This window comes from Spermophilus citellus (genome assembly GCF_964194105.1).
Source record: "Spermophilus citellus genome assembly, chromosome: 11".
In the NCBI taxonomy this organism is placed as follows: domain Eukaryota; kingdom Metazoa; phylum Chordata; class Mammalia; order Rodentia; family Sciuridae; genus Spermophilus; species Spermophilus citellus.
Genome location: NC_138192.1, coordinates 59,236,183 through 59,256,779, shown reverse-complemented (window position 1 = coordinate 59,256,779; position 20,597 = coordinate 59,236,183). Strand labels below are relative to the sequence as shown.

The following is a 20,597-nucleotide window of genomic DNA, read 5'->3' as shown; positions in this document are numbered from 1 at the left end:
AATGTTCATTTTGTTTCATTACTTTGGTTTTCCTGTTTAGTAAATATTATTTTGGATGTTGTTGCTTGTTTTCTGTGTATGTCATTAATGGAGCAAGAAAGCAGCCACATTTCTATCTATGGAGGAGCATTCCAGGCAAGGGAACAATACACACATGTTTCATGCAGTTGGATCAAACAATATTATTTTAAATCTCTTCTTTATTTAAAAAAAATTCCTTCTCTTTTTCCTCTAAAATTTGTACAACATTTTCTCTTAAGATTACTGATCACATGTTCTCAGAAGTTTACTGGTCATTTCTGAAATTATTTATTCTTTTTTTATTGATTATTTAAAGCATTACATAGCTCATGATATATCATCTTTCATACATTTGACTCAAATTGTGTTTTGAACTCCCATTTTCACCCCAAATACAGATTGCAGAATCACATCTGTTACATATTCACATTTTTACATAATGCCATATTAGTGACTGTTGTATTCTGCTTTAATTTCTAACTCTTGCCTTCAGAGCTTTCCTAAGTTTGATTTATATTGTTATCTTCTACATCCTATTATTTACAGTGGTTTTTTTTTTTTTTTAGCTTCTTTAAAAGAATCGGGCTGCATTTTTCTCTGACTTATGATCTTAAAGCACTGGTGTGCTTGCATCTTTTCTAGGGGTACTGCACCCCTTACTATCCATGCTCATTAGCACTCATCCAGTTGTACTCTTTCTTCTTTTCTTTCTTTCATTTTTTTGGTTCCTTTTTCTTTTATATAAAAATCATTTTCCTGATATTTGAAGTGGGAGTATTTGTTGAGGTACCATTTCTAACTTTACAAGTCTGGAATTTCATTTCTTGTACGTTTTTGAAGAGTTAAGAAGAAAGCCCCTATTTATACATATCCTGGCTCTGTTTACCTCTCTTCTTTCTATCTGAAGCTTACATTTCCTTTGCTCCTATGATTCCTACCCCCCGCTTCAATTTGGGCTTTTTTTCTTTTAAGTTTCTCTTAAAGAAGGAGCTTCAACTAATGCGTTTCGAGAATCTACACATTCCAGGATATTAAGACCCTTTCAACATTAGACACTGGACTCTTCATTTGCCTGAACAGCCTTCTCCAAGATTCAGCTACTATTACTGAATTAGCTAGAAACAATTCCTCATGAGCAGCTACTGGGATTTGAGTGTTAACTGTGTCTTCATTTCTATCAGACACTTACTTCATTGTTTCCCTGTTCCCTTCATTGTTTTCTCTGACATATCTTGCCACTTAATTTTATTGTCAATTCTTCATCAGTTTTTGATTTTACTATCTTAGCCATTATTTTAGTAGGAAACAGTTCAGAGTTTGTATGTGCCAACCTATTACCTCCCTTAAAAACATTAAGTTAAGGAATTTGCCCTATTAAGGAATGTAAAGTTATTATAGAGTCTCGGAATCACCAATCCTGGCTTCCAGACAGGCAAGCAGCCTTTATTAGAAACAAGGCATAGAAGGAACGAGAAAGGATGAAGTTCTAACTGAACAGAGGTAACCAGAGGTCACCCAGATAAAGGTGACAACATGCACATAGAACAAGATCTATAAAAGCAGCCTAGTGCCAGACCTGGGAATCCAGGTCAAGAAGATTAGAAGCAAAGAGACTTCATGCCCAGTACCATGTGTTGGACTGAGGTCAAGTGAATGACTTCTAGCTATGAATGGGGTGACCCAAGACACAAACAAGGTGGAAGACTGAGTGTCAGGAAACTGGGGTATCAATTTCCATCTTAAAAACAGAAGGAACATTTGGAAAGCAGAAGGGCAACAGAGGGAGGAAGGGAGGAAAGAAGGGAAAGAGGAAATAGTGTCTACTGAAGTGGAGTAAATTATATTCCATGAATGTACGATTATGTCAAAGTGAACCCCAACATTATGTATAGCTATAATACACTAATAGAAACATAAAGAATTTTAAAAATGTTTTAAAAAGTACAAAGGGCACTTCCTCTGGAATATTCCAAATGTTTCTGTCATTAGGCCTATGATATCCAGAGTAAAAAAAAATGTCACACATACCCAGAAGGCAGGTTAGTACACATCAGATTGTTCTTAAGTCAGTGAGCCCAGCACTATTAGTATCCGCTACACTGTCTTCAAAAGGCAAAATGGGCACTAGTGGTCCTTGCTAATCCACAGCAAACAAATCATATTGCACATCAGAAGATAATAGCATAGGAAAGCTCAAAATATGCATCTTCTGAAACACAAAGATAATCAGAGTTGTTTGATCATGTGTGATTTTAAAATCAAAAGCCTTTATAAGAATGGTTTGGGGCCATTCTTAGAACGTACACAAAGAATATATTTAAGCAAAGAAAAGATCCTGGTCTTGTCACTCGCACCAATTGCTTGGGCATGTAGGATATTTTTCAATCCTGAGAAAAATCTAGGCAACCAACTATTGAACAATTTTATTCATTAGGAAGTCCTCATAGAATCTGTTCTGTGACCTATATCAAAATAACCACAACATTTCTGGTATTTCTGAATTCTATAAAAATATTTTGACTCATTCTTTATGTTATAAAACAGCTTTGAATGTATGGCATAAGGCCAAGATAGTTTGAACTTTGTTTGCTTCGAGATTACTTTGCACATAATCTTTTACTGCAAGGAAACAATTCTTAATGGTATAAACCTGAGTGTATTTTTCCCACGTACGTTCTGATGTTTGAAATCAGCAAACCTTTTTCTCTGTTTCTCCTACTCATCCAGCCAGCAGCATCATTGCTAATATTCTTTACACTTGTACACTGTGTTCATTAGCTTTTGCTCCCTCTGCTGGACTGGAAAAGCAAGCAGCAAAGGGAACTCCAATTTTAAGAGAACTATATACACCCCACCCCACTACCAATTTTTGCATTTCAAAAACATACGTAAAATCCTTTCTAAAGATAAGACCATCTGAACTTAAACAAGCATTTTTTTAAAAAAACATAATTACTCCAATACATGCTTAAACTTTATTTGCATGTTATGCAACTTTTTATTTAACGGATTTCAACCTCATTTATGTTTTTTTTTTTTTTTTTTGTACACCATAAAGAATTCTAGAGTTCAGCCTTAATTTTCTATAATATAATTGCCCTGGTGGATATATGTTAAGTTTATTATCTGTTTACCAAACTAAATAAATCAGAAGGATGTCAGCAAAATCATTATATTTAACAAGTAAAAACTGACTTTACTTGCACAGACAGGGATTTAGAATAGTCTTGATTAATGATAGTGCTATTTTAAAAAAATTTGTTACTACAAAAAAGTAAAGAATAAAGAAAAAATACGTATTTTAAAAATTTTGGTTGCTAACAATGACAGCAGCAACACAAATTCATGGAGAATTCAGTGAATCCCAAACTGCCTTATAGTTTGTTGCAGTTGACTCTGTCAATACATATTTAAGTAATAAAATTAGAATGAATTCCAGTCATTATCAGAAATGTGAAGGAAAAATAGGTTTTCAGGTAATAAAATAGCTTATTTTGTTCATAAGTAAGTTACCCAGCCCAATATTCTTTAAGGTTAACATCTGATAAAGAATAACATGTTTTGCATAAACACATCCATACTCAGCTAATCTGGGATGAAAATGACCTAATGAGTCCCAAATGTTTTAGAAATAAATCACGGGCTGAGAGAATGCCAACATTTATGTGAGGCACCTGAAATGAGGCTTTCTTACTGGTTATCCTATTAAAGGGTCAAGAACACCGTGCATCTATAAATAAATCTCTCGATTACCAATGAAGAGGGTAAACCTTTAAGCGCTTCTGCATTTGCTAGTAACTGATTTTTGCCCCTAATCCCTTCAGCCTAGCAGCTTCATAGATGTCTATTTTTAGTTATTTAAATCTGCTCTAAAAAATGTTAAGAAATACAATACCATATATGCAAGGTATGGTTAAAGGATACAAAGGACAAAGAAATACTGAGGTCAAGTCCACCATACAAAAGGCACAGACTAATGTCAAAACATGAGAATGCAAATTTAAGCATTAAGAGCTAAGTCTCTTGGCTGCAGAAATCCTCTACTTCTTTTTGCCTTCTGATATTCCTATGTTCCAAATAGTTCACAATTTTTTTTTCAGTACACTATCCTGTCGTAACCCAAAAATTTGAGACTAGGCATTCTATTTTAAAATTCCATTTTTCCATCTTATACTTGAATTAGTCTTTATATTCACAAGATCAGAACTGGCATGTTAAATCTACAGAAGCTAAAGGGCTAGTTAGGAGAGAATTTAATGCAGCAAAGAGCTCCATCTCCTTATTCAATTATGATCTGCTTACTGAGTCTAAAAACCACATGCTTCATTAAGTTACTTAAAGGTTTTAGTTCAAAGCAATTGAACAGCTTTTAACTTCCCATTGGCAACTGCATGTAATTCATGGGCTGGGTAAAATAATATTTCAACTGCCTGAGTAAAATGTAAACATATAGGATATTAAGATGTAGCTATCCAATATCAATAATTTACTGATGATTATTTTGGTGATGGTATATAATAATACTGAAATTTAATACCATACCATATTTGCCTTTGTACCTTCCAAAAGAACAAGGAAGGTTACAAATTCATAGAAAACTGTTCATGTTTGCTAATGTACAACAATATTGAGTATAAGGAATATACAAATTGTTAATTCTCAACAACTTCACTGGAAATTAAGGGAGGAGTAAATAAGAACATGCTACCAAGAAATAATTTCATTGTTTTGGTGGCCAATTCTTTAGATGTCTGATACAATTTTGTGACTCTAACTATTAGAGAAAAAGTACCTTTAAATATAAGGAAATATAGCTCTTTTACTTTCTTCCAATAATGGTTAATGGCAGGAAATAAGAAAAAAAAAACTTTAAATAAATGACTGTTATCCATTAACTGTCCCATACTAATTCATTATCAATATGTCCAGTTTAAATTATTTATAAATAGCTATGCAAAATTGAATTGAGAAATAGTGTTTGGTGAATATGCTCTTTTGTTTCCATGGAAACAAATGTTGAGTTGCATTTCTTTAAAGTTGTTTTTTTTTTTTTTTTTTTTTTTGGTACCAAGGATTGAACTCAGGGGCACTCAACTACTGAGCCACATCCCCAGCCTATTTGTATCTTCTTTAGAAACAGGGTCTCCCTGAATTGCTTAGCACCTCGTCCTTGCTGAAGCTGGGTTTGAACTCATGATTCTCCTGCCTCAGCCTCCCTAGCTGCTGGGATTACAGGTGTGTGCCACCATGCCCATCTTAAAGCTGGTTTTAAAGTGGAAAACTATAGAATGTCAATATCCCAGAAACCTCAAACTTAATATAGTTTATATTTTTAAAATTTATTTGGTTTTCAAAACAATAGTCCATAGCATGCCATATAGCTCAGGTAAACCATCTATAATTTCTACTGATTTTTGTTACCTGTTTGATTATGTCTTGTCATAACCCCCCCCCCCCCCATTTTAGTAGAATGGCTTTATTTGGCTTTGCATCCTCAGCATGTGACACAGGATTCACCTTAAGATCTTATTTGATAAAAGTAATTTAAATGAATGAATATAATAAACTATTTTCTCCTTTCAGTTCTGATAAAACAGTATTTTACAGTCAAACTAGCAGTTAAATTTCAGTCCTGATTTTTATAGTTAACTAGATCTGTGACCAAAAGCCAATCACAAAACAATCACATTTCTTTTTATCAATTTCCAAAGTCATGGGGTTGTTGTTGTTTTTTGGTGTTGAACTTAGAGGTCCTTTACTAATGAGTCTCATTCCCAGTCCTTTTTTTATTTAGAGACAGGGTCTCCCTAAGTTGCTTAGAACTTTGCTACATTGTTGAGGCTGCTTTTTTTTTTTTTATTGTTGGTCATTCAAAACATTACATAGTTCTTAATATATCATATTTCACAGTTTGATTCAAGTGGGTTATGAACTCCCATTTTTACCCCGTATACAGATTGCTGTATCACATCAGTTACACTTCCATTGATTTACATATTGCCATTCTAGTGTCTGATGTATTCTGCTGTCTATCCTATTCTCTACTATCCCCCCTCCCCTCCCCTCCCCACCCCTCCCCTTTTCTCTCTCTACCCCCTCTACTGTAAATCATTTCTTCCACTTGTATTATTCTTCTCTTACCCCTCATTTCCTCTTATATGTAATTTTGTAAAACCCTGAGGATCACCTTCCATTTCCATGCGATTTCCCTTCTCACTCCCTTTCCCTCCCACCTCTCATCCCTGTTTAATGTTAATCTTCTTCTCAAGCTCTTCGTCCCTACCCTGTCCTTGGTTATTCCCCTTATATCAAAGCAGTCATTTGGCATTTGTTTTTTAAGGATTGGCTAGCTTCACTTAGCATAATCTGCTCTAATGCCATCCATTTCCCTCCAAATTCTATGATTTTGTCATTTTTTAATGCAGAGTAATACTCCATTGTGTATAAATGCCACATTTTTTTTTATCCATTCATCTATTGAAGGGCATCTAGGTTGGTTCCACAATCTTGCTATGGTGAATTGTGCTGCTATGAACATCGATGTAGCAGTGTCCCTGAAGCATGCTCTTATTAGGTCGGGGAAAAGGGTACACTTGTTCATTGTTGGTGGGACTGCAAATTGGTGCAGCCAATTTGGAAAGTAGTATGGAGATTTCTTGGAAAGCTGGGAATGGAACCACCATTTGACCCAGCTATTCCCCTTCTCGGTCTATTCCCTAAAGACCTAATAAGAGGCTGCTTTTGAACTTGTGATCCTCTTTCTCAGCCTCCCAAGCCACTGGGATTACAGACATGCAGCACCACGCCCAGCTATTGTCACTTTTAAACAACATAAATCATTAAAAGCACCTAGAAGATTTTTAGCATAGTAAGAAATCAGTAAATGATACCTATAGTAGTTATAGTAACTGCAGATACTGGGGTTGCTATCTATTCTTACCAGGCAAGATACTAGAGGCTCTGTCTTCATTCATCAGTGTAAGCCTGCTTTTACTTCCATTCTTCTGACAGACCTTCTGAAAAGCTAGTGCTGGACATTAAACATTGAGGTCAGGATTTGAAACCTCCTCTCCTGACTCCAGGCCCTGGGATTTCCCTAATACCTCATGCTACCTGTTCAGGATGTGTCTCAGATATCCTGAAAGACTCAACCTCTCTTTTAAATATTTTTTTCCCCAAAAATACTTCTATAAATTAAAGAATGGCTATCTGATCCATTACAGAAGATAATTAATTAAAAATCAGTAGGTTGTAGAAAGAAATTTGTCTAAACTACATTTCATTTTTACTTTCTAAGGAAATCAATTGGGTTTCCTTGGTGTAGTGCAAGAAAGCATAAAGTGTATTTTTAATTCAGAAGAAAACATCTCATTGTTTCACAGGCCTGAGTCCTTCTAAAGTGTCACCTGGTTGCCCCAGTGAATATCCAAAAAATCCTCTCTATTGATGTCTGTTTTGTTATAGCATCTGGTCACACACTTTTTTTTTTTTTAGGAAATTCTATTAAAAAACAAAACACTCTTTTCATATATAGTAAGGTTCTTTTAAATAAAGAGATGAGAATGCTGGACCTTCTACTATAAATCTTCAATGGGTTATAATAATTAATATGTAAAGAGTATTATTGTCAGAAAAACACTCTCATGTAATCTGGGCATTGAAGTTGAATCCTGGTGAGACTAGTGTTAACATGGGGGTAACATGTATTAGCAAATAACAATACCACCACCCTCTGATATAAACAAACAAAATCAATACTCTGAGGCATAGGGCTATTCCATGAATAAAGTCATATGTCCAGAAAATGGTCAGTCAGTATTATGACACATGAGCCTTTTTACTACATTTTTCAAATTAAATGTATGAAGTTGAAAGGTTCTGTGGAGAAATATTGACATTCTTAATGAAGAGGTAGAGATGTGGCAAATAGGGCATGGATAAGACACATAAAATAGTCATTGAAATTTAGGTAGGATTTCATTCAGTTCAAGTATTTGTTTTTTCATTGTTATCTAGTTATAATAAGTAAGGTATGTTTATAAAGTTACAGATCAGTAAAAGGCAGATGACCAAAACAAGTATTAGACTGAACCATATTAGCTGTCAGACACTCTACCATTCTGACCTACAAAAATGACAAATTAAACTTAAAGCCATGCTTAATTAATAATTACTTCCAAAACACATTATAATATTCTGTTAAGATGCTTTTATCTACAAAAATATTAAATTAGTTCTAATTCAGAAACCTAATTCCTATTAAGTTGGAAATTACCAATATGGAGGATACAATTAATAAAGAAATAATTCTTATTTTGAGAAAGTAAATATGTATTACATAGATTTTTGTGTAGTTATGATGAAGTCAAATGCATATTTCTAAATAGAATACATATTTTGGAAAAGAATAGTACAGTTCAATGATGGCCAAGCCACTGCTATAATACTATGATACAAAAATTCTTGAGAGGCTGTTACAATTGTGTCATATGTCAACAGATTGAACACTGAAGCAGATAAGACAATTCAGCCATCTTTTACCAACCCAGACATTAACACGCTTTTAAAAGTATAATTACATGTATTTTTCAAAATATGGAAAATACATGTATTTTCTAAAAATGTTATTTATATTTTCAAGCAATTAGTTATTATATTATTTTTAATGAATGGATAATATTTAAAATTATAAATTTTGGTATCAGTACAGTAAATATTTAATTATCATCCACATAAACAAAAGCTTCTGGAAGTACCCCCCCAAATTTAAAAACATAAGGTTCATATGAGCAAAAAGCTTAGAAATATAAACAAAAAAAAATTGTTTGTGAAATATTAAAATGGTTCTTCACTTTTAACAATTCTCTTTGATGAATACCTTTATGATACTTGAAAAGGTGTAAGAAATCATTTAAGATAGATCTATTTAAAAATCCTTACAACATTTTGTTCATGATGTAAAAAAAAATTGAGCCCTATAGAAATTGCAAAATATATTTATAACTTAACCAAAATAAATAATTCATACCTCACCAAGTGAGTAATAACGTCTTGGGATCTGTGAGTCCGGATAGATGTTTTCTAGGTACCAAGAGAAAGGCTTACACTTCAGATTTTCTCTTAGTGTTTTTCTGACTGACACATCTCCATAATCCACTTTGACAACACCTGGAATTTTTCAGAGAAAAATCAGTTGATGCTATTTTCATTTTAGCACTTTTCACTCTGTTTACTTTGCTATCAGTTTTTGTTCTCATCATTATAATTTCATCAAATTCAATTGCATGTGCATCTGCTATTATACTGGTTTTCTTAGTACACATACAATTCTCATATGAAATAGATGCAAAAACAGTTCTTCCATTGGTTATGACTTTTTAAATGCAAATATTTATCACCAAATACTGGTAATTCTTATATCAAATAATTAATCAGCTAAATGTAAATTGGTATTAATTTAGTAACTCATAATCAAAGCTTAACAGAACTATGCAATAATGTTATCTGTTTTCCTTTTTAAAAATTTCAATATTTTTGCTAATCTTTATATTTTACCTAAAATGTGTTCACCATCTGTAGATTTTATGAGAAATTTATATAAATATGATCCTTACAATGAACTGCACATATGTGATCTTTCACTTGTTTTCAATGTTAGATCATTTAAGTCCAGCAAGCAACCAGGCACAGTTAAAAAAAAAAAAAAGACCCATTATTTGGGATATCCAGAACAACCAGTAGAGCCAATAAATCACCCAATAAAATATGCAGCCATTGTTTTGACAAACTGAATGTCTGTGACTAATCCCAAATTATTAGTTTACTATTTTCAAAAGTAGCAAAATTCTCAAATTCTATCACCAACTAGCTCTATCTCCTTCATCTCTTCAATCTTTTTTCAAAATTAAATGGCATAATATAGTTGAAAAACATTCTTGATTATGCTTAAACAGCAAAACCATTTCCTTCCAAAAAAATATTGATCTCTTCAGTTGGTGTTTGGACAAAAATAACAAGGTCTTTGGACCTTTTGAAATCAATAATATTTGCTTGCAAAATCTTTCTATTCAGAACTTCCAATCAAGAGTGCAACCTTCAAATGAAGAGGCTCAAAAACAATTTTGTATTTTGATCACTAAAAGAATATCTTACTGTGTTGTGACAATTGAAATGAGCTACATTATACATAAAGAGATGCCATTGGTCTAGAGTCGTAGTCTCAGATGATTTAATTCAACAGTTACTTTTACTGTTCTGGTTCCGTTTTTGAAGTGAATAAATTTAATTGAGATGGCTTATTTAATAACAGCATTCTCCATTTTTCATCTGAAGATTTAGTAATCCTAGCTTCAGACTTTTTTTCCTAGGCATGTTTTATGAGTAGTTTTCTGACAGGAAGTCATGTCTGAAGAAGACTCACCTGCATATCATTTTACATTGGTCCACAGAAAACATTAACTGCTCACCTTGGCAATGGGCAGTTGGTGGAGATTCAAAGAAATTATTAAGGAAAGGTAAAGCCTTTTTGACCTGCCATACTTATACCACCCCTTTGCACAGGCACAAAAACTGGGATTTTGTCTTAATCCCAATTATGGTAAATCACTTCTAGAAATGCAAAATAATATTGTCATTTATTTCTATATTTTGGTGAGAATTTTTTCTCCCTCTAGGTTCCCTATTTTACTATTCAGAAGTGAAATGTTATGAAAAGACAGCAGGGCTAACCAAATAATCCATACAGGTCACATTTCCCAGGCACCTGCATTTAGGTAAGGGCATCTGGTTGGTCCTAGTCAATGAACTGTGGGGGGAAATGGACAAAGTCACTTGCAGTCTTAAAGACAGAAGAACAGCTATGAGACACCACAGGTTCCTTCTCTCTCCTATAAGGACTGAGAGAACTTGTATCCCAGCATGTGCAGCTGCAAGACAACAGGACCCTTGTTGTGCCTATGACTGTGCCAGGCAGACCTGGAATTAGCCTGGAAATGCCATCTTACTTGTTTCCAAACATTTATCTCCAACCCAAACCTCCCCCAAATTGTTTTTCAATTGTTTATGCAACAATTTTATTGAAATATCTAATAGGTATCTCAAGAATGGCAAATCTAAAATGATTCTATAACATGTTCTGTCTCTAAGATTCTCCATTTCCATTATTAGCTCAAATAGCCATCATTTTTTTCCACTGGGTTAAGACAGATAATTCTCTCTATCTCATACCCACACTTGCAATTTGTTAACAACTGCCACTAGTTATGCCTTCACAATATATCCTTAGTCCTCTACTGCTTCCATACTGGTCCTGTCCTCTCATCTCTTAAATCAGTCCCGGGAGACATCCTTGAACTGTGCGTGAACTAAAAATGAAGTGGAAGCCATTAGACAGGAAAGTCTGGTATCTGGGAACTCCCAGGGACAGCCCTACTGGTTTGAGACTGCCCAATACGTGTGACTTCCTAATTCGCTTCATCTAAGTTCAGCACTGCAACAGAGATGGGATGACCTGCTGGAGCCACACAGCCACACAGACTCTTAGAGATGGGTGTAGTTTGCCAAGATGCCAGTCAACCTGTTTGCTGCAAGAATCCTGTCACACTGAGAAGCAAGAGTCCTCCTGCTGAAACCTGCCTTTGATGTGTTTTCCTTTAAATAAAGAAATGAAGCAAATTTTTTTTTAGTTGTTGAGTTCCAGCTCCTTACTACCAGACACTCTGCTTCCCTTTTATACCTAATTTCTGGCTCTGTCTCTTATTTCTTTCTAATTATTTCAGACTTTCTATTTCTCAGGCAGCTCACACCGTCTGAGCAGAAAGCTACCCTAGTGGCATGCTGGCAAACCCTGAATAGACCAGCACTGAAAAGGCCTCCCAACTGGCACTCTCAACATTTTCCATTTCTCCATCTATCTTTTATTCACTGATGCCTACTCATTAGACAACTTATTCAAAATACAAATAAAATTATGTTACCTCCCTGCGCCTAAGCATCCAGTGATTTTCCACTGTACTGAGAATAACTAATCATCTCTTAATGATTGCCTGGAGACTCTTCATTGAAATGGCTGGCTCTTGGCTCTCTCTCTGAATTCATCCTTGTTTTTGCTTTTCTTCAAACACACCAAGCTCATTTCTTATTCAAGGTGTGTAATTATCTTCCTGTCTGGACTAGTATTTGTTTGGGACTTTCAGGAATTGTCCTTTACTTGTTCCAAGTCTTTCCTTAAACTTTACTTATCCAGGTTTACCCTGATCTTATGGAAGTTGACTGCTTCCTAGCATCATCCTTGGTCATGTTCTATTTAACTTACTTAATTTTTCTCCATAGCACTAACCCTAATATTATATGACAGATTAATTTGCTCATTTCCTTTATTACAAGATTTTGGACAATTTTTTTTTATCTCTTGAATCTTAAGATATCTTATTGAAAATACCTTGTAATATATTGTGAATAGGAGATATGGTCTGGAAAAGGCCTACTACAGCGCCTGGAATATAACAATTGCTTAATATCTAGTATTTATTATAACATATATCTGTTGTTTTTGCAGGTCTGATATCCATCTGACTTCTGGTAAAAGCATTAGTTTTCTTTGAGTAGACATCCCTCCCTGACTTTCAGTTTGGGCGGGGCTGTTCTCATTCCCCTTCCTAACCTTTTAGCTCCATCTAGGTATACAGACTAAATTCACATTACTAGAGAGTCTTGTTAAAATGAAAATTCTAATTTGGTTGGTCTCGGGGAGGGCCTTTCAGTCTGCAATTCAGACAAGCTCATGGAGGATGTTGCTCAGACCAGAATATGATTAGCACTCAAGATAATCAGGGCATTTCATTTATCAACCTTATATACAAACAGATAGTAATGATTGATTCATGAATGGGCCTGTGAGAACCTAATACAAGTTTACTCCAAGAAGTTGTTTGTACCATCAGAAATTTAAAGCTCTATTTCCTCTGGAATTGGTACCTACAAAGATGATTTAAACCTGAGCTTATGGAGATACTCTATAGAGAAGGCCTTGGACAGAGACACCTTGAGGAGTAAGATAAGTAACCAGAAGTGTGTGTATGGGGAGGGAGGGAGGGAGGAAGGGAAGGCAGGAGAAAGAGAGAGAGAGAAAGAGAAAGTGGGCCCAGAGGTCAAATCATGATTAATTCAACCAATATTTGCTGTAGTCCAACTACATACAAGGCACTTATTCTAGATATTTTGGATACATTTATAAACAAACAAAACTAACCACCTTTGTCTATGGATTTTATATTATACCAAAGATTATATATATGAATGATACATGCTATGGCAAATACCGACTTGGACAGGAAAGGATGATTGCAATTGAAGGAATCTTAATACTTTATTACTTTTTGCAAAGACAATTTATATAAGTTGACAGTTTTTAAGGCAAGTCTTTCGATGAGACTTATAAAAGCCCTAAAAGACTTGGATGATGAGATAAAAATGTATAATAAGAAAAAAAGTGTATTTTAATTAACTCCAGGTTTGTGGTTTAATAGAAAAATGATAAAACTTATGGGTTGTTCTATTTTATTTAATAACTTTTCCTTTATTAATCATCTTGAAACACATTGCATGGTAGTATTAAATTCATATATTTAGAGCAATCATGTTTTACATTTTAAATAGCTATTACATGGAAGATCATAATATTCCCAGTTAGTACTTCCCTAATACAGACCTAGTAATTCTAAGAATTCTAGTTTTCTATAATCAAGGTATAAAAAACAAATGCCCTGATTGCACACTACAGCTTACAATCTAATGGATAAAAGTATCTTTTGCAGAATAACTTAAAGTGGTGAAAAGGGGAAACTATTTTCTTTCTATAAAGAATGCTTAAATAAATCAATTGTACATCTAGTAGACAAAATATAATTTACATATTAAAATAATTTACAATATAAGAATATGAAAAATGCTAATAAAAACCTAAAATTTTATGTGTGTGTGTGTGTATAATACTGCCACTAAAACCAACTCAAATGGAAATACATGAAATAGCAAGAATCTGAGAAAAATAAAAACAGTACCTTCCCTTTGCTACTAAAAAAAAAATTGAAACAAAGAACTAAGAAGGCTCCCATTCCTTTCTTAAGCAAAAGTCAAAACTATGCAGTTAATCATAAATATTTTTATATAAATGATGTGATATTAATAATATATTTGCACAGTATAGGAGTATACCAGCTATGCTGTTTAAGGATTTATTTATTTTTGGTGTCAGGGATTGAACCCAGGGGTGCACAACCACTGAGCCACTTCCCCAGCCCTTTTTATTTTTTATTTAGAGACAGGGTCTTTCTGAGTTGCTTAGAGCCTCGATTTTGCTGAGACTGGCTTTGAACTCACAATCCCCTTGCCTCAGCCTCCCAAGCTACTGGGATTACAGGCGTGTGCCACCATGCCTGGCTAAGAATTATTCTTTGAAACTTTCTAAATTTAACATAAATAGAAAATCATCCTTCATTTTATTATTTATTTTAATAATTTTCCTTAATGTCTTTATGAGTAAAGATGTATATTTTATGTATATTATTATCAAATGTGACAATAATGATAAAAATAAGCCATGTTAAAGCCAATCGGTGATTATTGAATTCTATACTATTTAATTACTATACATATCAGAAGTTTAGGAGATTACTTAGAATTTTTGTTGTTTTTAAAACTTTAATCTACTTTTTCAATTTAATATGTCCATTCTTTATGTGCATAAAAAATACCCAGGTTCCTAAGCTCTCACTAGACAGAACTGCATAAAAGGCTGGTAACCCATCTCAGCTAATAATACACAATGATTATTTATTGAATATATCATTTGCTGTTATTACTTTGATTTTATTTTAATGGAATAAGAATGAGATAATGAATTTTATAAAGGTCATATCTTCTGTAGAGAGCTGTATCATACCAAAGAACCAAATATCAGCCAGCTTTGCAGTTTATTTAATTCTGTCTGATATAGTTCAAAGTTAGAACAGGTCTTGAAGCTGAATTTTCTAGGTAGTTACCTCAAACTTCAGTTCCATTTGACATTAAAGATCTTATATTCAACTGCTTGGTTTCAGTTCATAAGGAAACTAAATATGTTTCCTTCATAAGGAAACTAAATACGAACAGTAGCATTTTAAAATAAAGGTCAACTTGATATCATTGAGGAAAATGGAATATAAAATCTACAGTCTTCAGGAAATTATGCTACGTCAGGAACTTCAGGGCAGTACTGAACACTTCAGCTGGAGCAGCAAGTGTATGCAGTCACCAGGTTCCTCACTCACATATTTTATGGAAACTGCAAAAGAAATATTAATCTACTGATGATGCTATTCATCTACTTGTGTACATTCTGTTTTAATTTTTTGGTTTTATTTTTCTCCCAGTAGAAAGGAAATATTTGTGTGCAATTAATTTATTAATATTTCTTAAATTTCTCTAATTTTTCAAGGATGACTTGTAATCATACATAATAGTGGGATTTTTATGCCATATATGTACATGAACATCACATAATTTGATGACTCACATTAAAATTATTTGAAAAGTATATATTCATTGCAGATGAAACTAAATCATAAATGAACATAAAAAGTTTAAAGTCACCTGTAATGTTTATATTTATCTTATATTAATAATTTTTCTAAACTTCTTTATTTAGTAGATACAAGTTTTATTTTTTTTTTGCAAAAATTGATTCATAATATAATATGCATTTGCAACCTGCTTTTTCGTAACAGAGTATGTCATAAACACTTTCAAAGCTAAGTGAACTCTTCTGAAACTTAAATATATATTTAAGATATACAATGAGACTTTTAAATTTAAAAGAATATTTTGATTAACATTTCAATTGTTCATATTAATGGTATTCCATATGACATTTCAACACATGCATATAGAGTGCACTGATGAAATTCAGCTACCCTTAATCCACTTTCTCCAAATGCCCAAACTTTTGTAACCTTTGATTTCAATGTTTCTATAGAATTCTGTTTTACAAATTAGTCATAATGCATTTAATTAGTCAACTATAGATGAACATTCAATTTATTTTAAATTTTAGACCTAACAACCAATAAATATCTTTATACAATTTTTTTATTTTACCATTATTTCATTAATTTCTAGAAGCAAGGTATTCTGATAACAGAGTCTTAAGGCTTGAAGTTATATACAGTCAGTCCTCCATATTCATTGATCTATGGATTTGATAAACTGCATTGTGTACCTCAGTTCTGTTCATTTATCAGCAAATAACATAATTTCATTCTTCTTTGCAGCTTAATAAAACTTTATTCTATTTATATTTCTCATCTTCTTTATCCATTCCTATCTTGATGGGCACTCTTGATACAAACAAATTTGGTATATTTGTTGCAAATATTTAAATTTTAGAGAATTTTTAATAGTACAAAGTGTTTTAGTTTTAATATTGTAAATGATAACAATCTTCTGCTGTGCCCTTGATATGATATTTGAAAATGACTTTTATATCCTGAGATATCAAAAATGTCCAATTCTCTTTTAATAATATAATATAAACACAAATAAAATATAGAATGTAAAAATGTTTTACCTCATATTATTTTCATTCATTTAATCACCATGTCTTTTTTTTTACTTTCATTGTTCTTTTTCTTGTATATATAAAAAGATACATATTTAAAGTGATTCACTTGTTTCAGTTTGCTTTGATTAAGTAGATCTCTAATATACCTTATAGCTTAATAGCCTCTAGGCACTTTAAATTTTATGTAGAATCAACTTAATACAATATAGTACTCTATATTTAGTCATTATCTGATTTTTGTAAAATCTAAATGAGGATTTGACATTATGCTATTGGTTCATTGCAGATCAATAAAGAAAAACAAGATAGTTTCCCCAAACTTGCAATTGTACCAGCTTTCTGTGTTGTCTTGAGGTCCTGGACTATTGCATCATGATATCATTTTTTGTTTTATAAGGTATCTCAAGAGCAATTTCCTGTACAAACCCAGGAACAGGGAAAACAGTGTTTGTCCTTAGTAACTTATTATGTTGTTTTCATCTTACAAACACTTCTATCTTTATAACTGACATATCCTTCTACAGTCTATCCAGTATACCACATGAATTTAGAATCAAGGTACGTTTGAAACAGGACAGTCATTCATTCATTTAGCCAAGTAATAAAACCATAATAAAGCATGGTTTTGGAAAAAAGAGTTAAAATATGATTTAAGAGATTTTATTTCTATAGTAAACACATTTGTATATTCTTTCTCATTAAATATCTCTAATATCCCTATTATTTATTATTTAAGGATGAAACTGAGGCATGCATGAAATTCCAGCAACTCAGGAGGCTGAAACAGGAGAATCACAAGTTGGAGGCAGCTTTGTCAACTTAGTAAGACCCCTAACAACATAGCAAGAACCTGTCTCAAAAATAAAAATGATAAAAAAAGGACTGGGGATGAAGCTCGGTGGTAAAGTGCCCCTGGATTCAATCCTGATTACAAAAAATAAAAATAAAATTAAAAAAAAGAATGAAATTAAGTCTTTGGTTACATAAATTGCTAAAGTTAACCATAGAAATAGCAGAAAATAGTATAATTGTTCTAGTGGCAGGGTTAGAAGTCACTCACTTCTTTCTAATATCAAAATCCATGTTCTTTTCTACAATACTTGAATGGGGTCATAAAACTTGAGAAAGCGGGAAACAGCTCCACCAAGAAATCTTTCTCTGAGTGGTGGTACTACTCATGATAATTATCAACCTTCAAAGGATGGGAACCACTTGGCAAATTATCTCTGTCCTGACAGATCAATATGATGATCCAAGAGCCTGACAAACTCGAATTCATAGAAATAAATGATTAATAGTATAATATGATGTAATTGGAATTTCCTGTATTGGCTTGACAATTAAATATAAGCTAGGATATTTCAGTGTATAATTGACTGAGGAATCAAATTATACCCATAAAGTGCCTCACAAATTGTGTTCTATAATTACTGTGCAGGAAGCTAGATTCAACTGGTTCTTCAGTTCTGTGAGACATTATTGTAATATCTCTGATGTGGTGATGGAGTCAACAATCAATGGCATTTTACAATTGTTGCTGAGGAGAAGGTAATCATACTTGGGTTATTACTGCCTGAGTATGTACAATTTCTTTTCCTCTTTGTGGAATCACTGGCCAATTGTACTTTCTGTAATTAGTTAATGGCTATTGAAATCAATGGACAATTAAATGCATCCTGATTATTAAAAATTTTCCTTTGATTCTTTCTGGTAAAATCAAGAAAGCAGCAAGATAAAAATTTGTTGAGTGGTTTCTGTAACTTGGAATAAAATCTTGAGATAAAATGGATCATCATTTTAAGAAATTCTACACTGTCACCCACCTGATCACAGTCAGAATGATACTGAATGGAAAACACATACACACTTGTAAATTTTTCTGAAATATCAGCCTTCAAATGTGAAGTAGCTTGATTAATTATTTTAATTGTTCAAAAATATTTATGCATGTATAAGAATGCTTGTACATGCTTGTACAAAAAGCTGCATCTGCATGAATTTATATCTAAAAGATTTTATTTAGTAGGCATACTATAATCCTAGGTGAAAAGGAAGTTTTTTGTTATATTTTGTATGGATAATTTTTTTTGGTAATGTTATATTGCACAATGGTGATCCTGCAAAAGGTGGAAACTTAGATAAGAATCAGTAATTAAACATTATAATCTTGCCATATTTTAATGGAAACAATGAGCAAACAAATCTTTCCTACAGGATTTCTGAGAACTTTTACTATGCTAACATGCACTGTGAACAACCGAAGTAGATAGCATTTCCCAAATTTGCTTTCCATTTTCTAGAATTTGAAACATGCTCCTTTAAATTACTGTGAGAAATGCAGTTCTCATTGTATTTTCTATATCTAACCAAAGATATTAGCCACTAGATCCAAACTGATTTCATTAAGAAAAAGCTTTAGTAGAAAAAAAATAGCTCTTATCATTTGCTTTAATTAAACCAAGAAAATGGTCATCAAGGGCAGAGACTGAATTATGGGTCTTGAACTGTCCTGAGACACAGGCCATGGCTCTTTTGGGAAGTCTCTGTGTGAAGGCATGGATCTGAGACTGCCCAGTTGCTATAGTGATGCCCTGTTCAATAGGAGGTTCTGTGCCAATCACGGAGTATTCTGTCCTTGACCTTGAGGTTCAAAGCCAGCTGCTTGTGGGTAGAAAGTTATAGGCGCAAGCTGATAATCGGGCTGCTAATATTCATGACCTTAGTTCTGCTTACTTTGAAGAAACCTTCTCACAATAAATCCTTTTGATGTATAAACCTATGTAATAAACATGCCAAGCTTGCTTGTGGTCACTATTTCCATGTACTGGAGCACACATCTAGTTTGGCAATGGTATGACAATTGATGTAACCTCATAAGGCCTCATATCTTCCCCTGTTACATGGACATAATAATAACACTTTCCTCTACATGTCATTGTGATTACTAAACGAGTTAATGAGCAAAACACTCAGGCAGGATTTGATGCATAGCGAGGGCTTGTTGAATGTTACTGATAATGTTTGTTGTTTAATGTGAATGAGAATTTCAAGAGGCACATGCTTTCCTAACAGAGGAGCAGGCTAGTTGTTTTCTGAGCCTGTGCACTTCTGTTGTCTATCAGCTGTCTGGTGTGGGAAAACAATCACTTCCTTTGACCCAGATGCCCTTTAGTGAGAGGCACACCATAGATCACTTTCAAGATTTCTTGGATCTGTACTCCTGCTGCTATCATTTAGGGTCTCAATGTAAGGATTTTTCTACTCCAAACAGCTAATAAAAATGAAGCTGAAGCTCCACACTTCCTGCACTTGCCATTTTTCCTACCTACATTTGTGCACCAGGGTGATTCTGACCACACATTCTGTCACATATTCACAACAATAACAACAACAACATACCACAAATTTCAGAATCACAGTCTCTGTTAAGGCATACCAATCAGCATGGCAGAAATTGGTGTTCTAAAAGAAGAACGAAAAGCTGTTCTATAAAAGCATGTTGAACAACCAATTGTAAAATTATTCTTGGACTCTATTGTCAACTAATCTCCTCCATCTGTCCTAAACTACTATAAATGAATGAGCTGGAAAAGGCTACAGGAGAGACATTAGTCACCCCAGGGACACTGTGCACTGTTACTATGGCACAACCAATGACACAAATTTCAATAAGCATGAATTTGACTTATGCTTTTTGGAAATGGTAGAGTAAAATTTTGCTCCTGGGTTTCCCATGCAGTATTTATCTTCTTATAGCACTGTCATGTCAAATAACGGAAACTAAAAATAAAGCAACGTTCATTTATTACATATATAAGATAGAGTTCACAAAGCAGAGTCAACACTGCTAGGCAGGAGAAGATCTCAGCAGTTACTAAATAAAGTCAATATTCAGTCATGATGAAAAGAAGCCAACTGTGTCAGCTGCACTATTGTGATGCTAATACTCTCCTACATGGTGGTTTAATTCAAATACTGC

At 33.4% G+C, this 20,597-nt stretch overlaps 1 protein-coding gene across 3 annotated transcripts in view; it reads right to left on the bottom strand.

Moving 5' to 3' along the window:
- GALNT13 (polypeptide N-acetylgalactosaminyltransferase 13) overlaps positions 1 to 20,597 on the bottom strand; it is a gene marked incomplete at both ends in the record, with an annotated part of 482,292 nt that overhangs the window by 59,240 nt on the left and 402,455 nt on the right. For all 3 annotated transcript variants that reach the window (XM_081261707.1, XM_081261705.1, XM_081261706.1), the window contains one exon: positions 9,050 to 9,189. In XM_081261707.1, the coding sequence (XP_081117833.1) occupies positions 9,050 to 9,189 (140 nt within the window). The remainder of the gene's footprint in view (positions 1 to 9,049; positions 9,190 to 20,597) is intronic.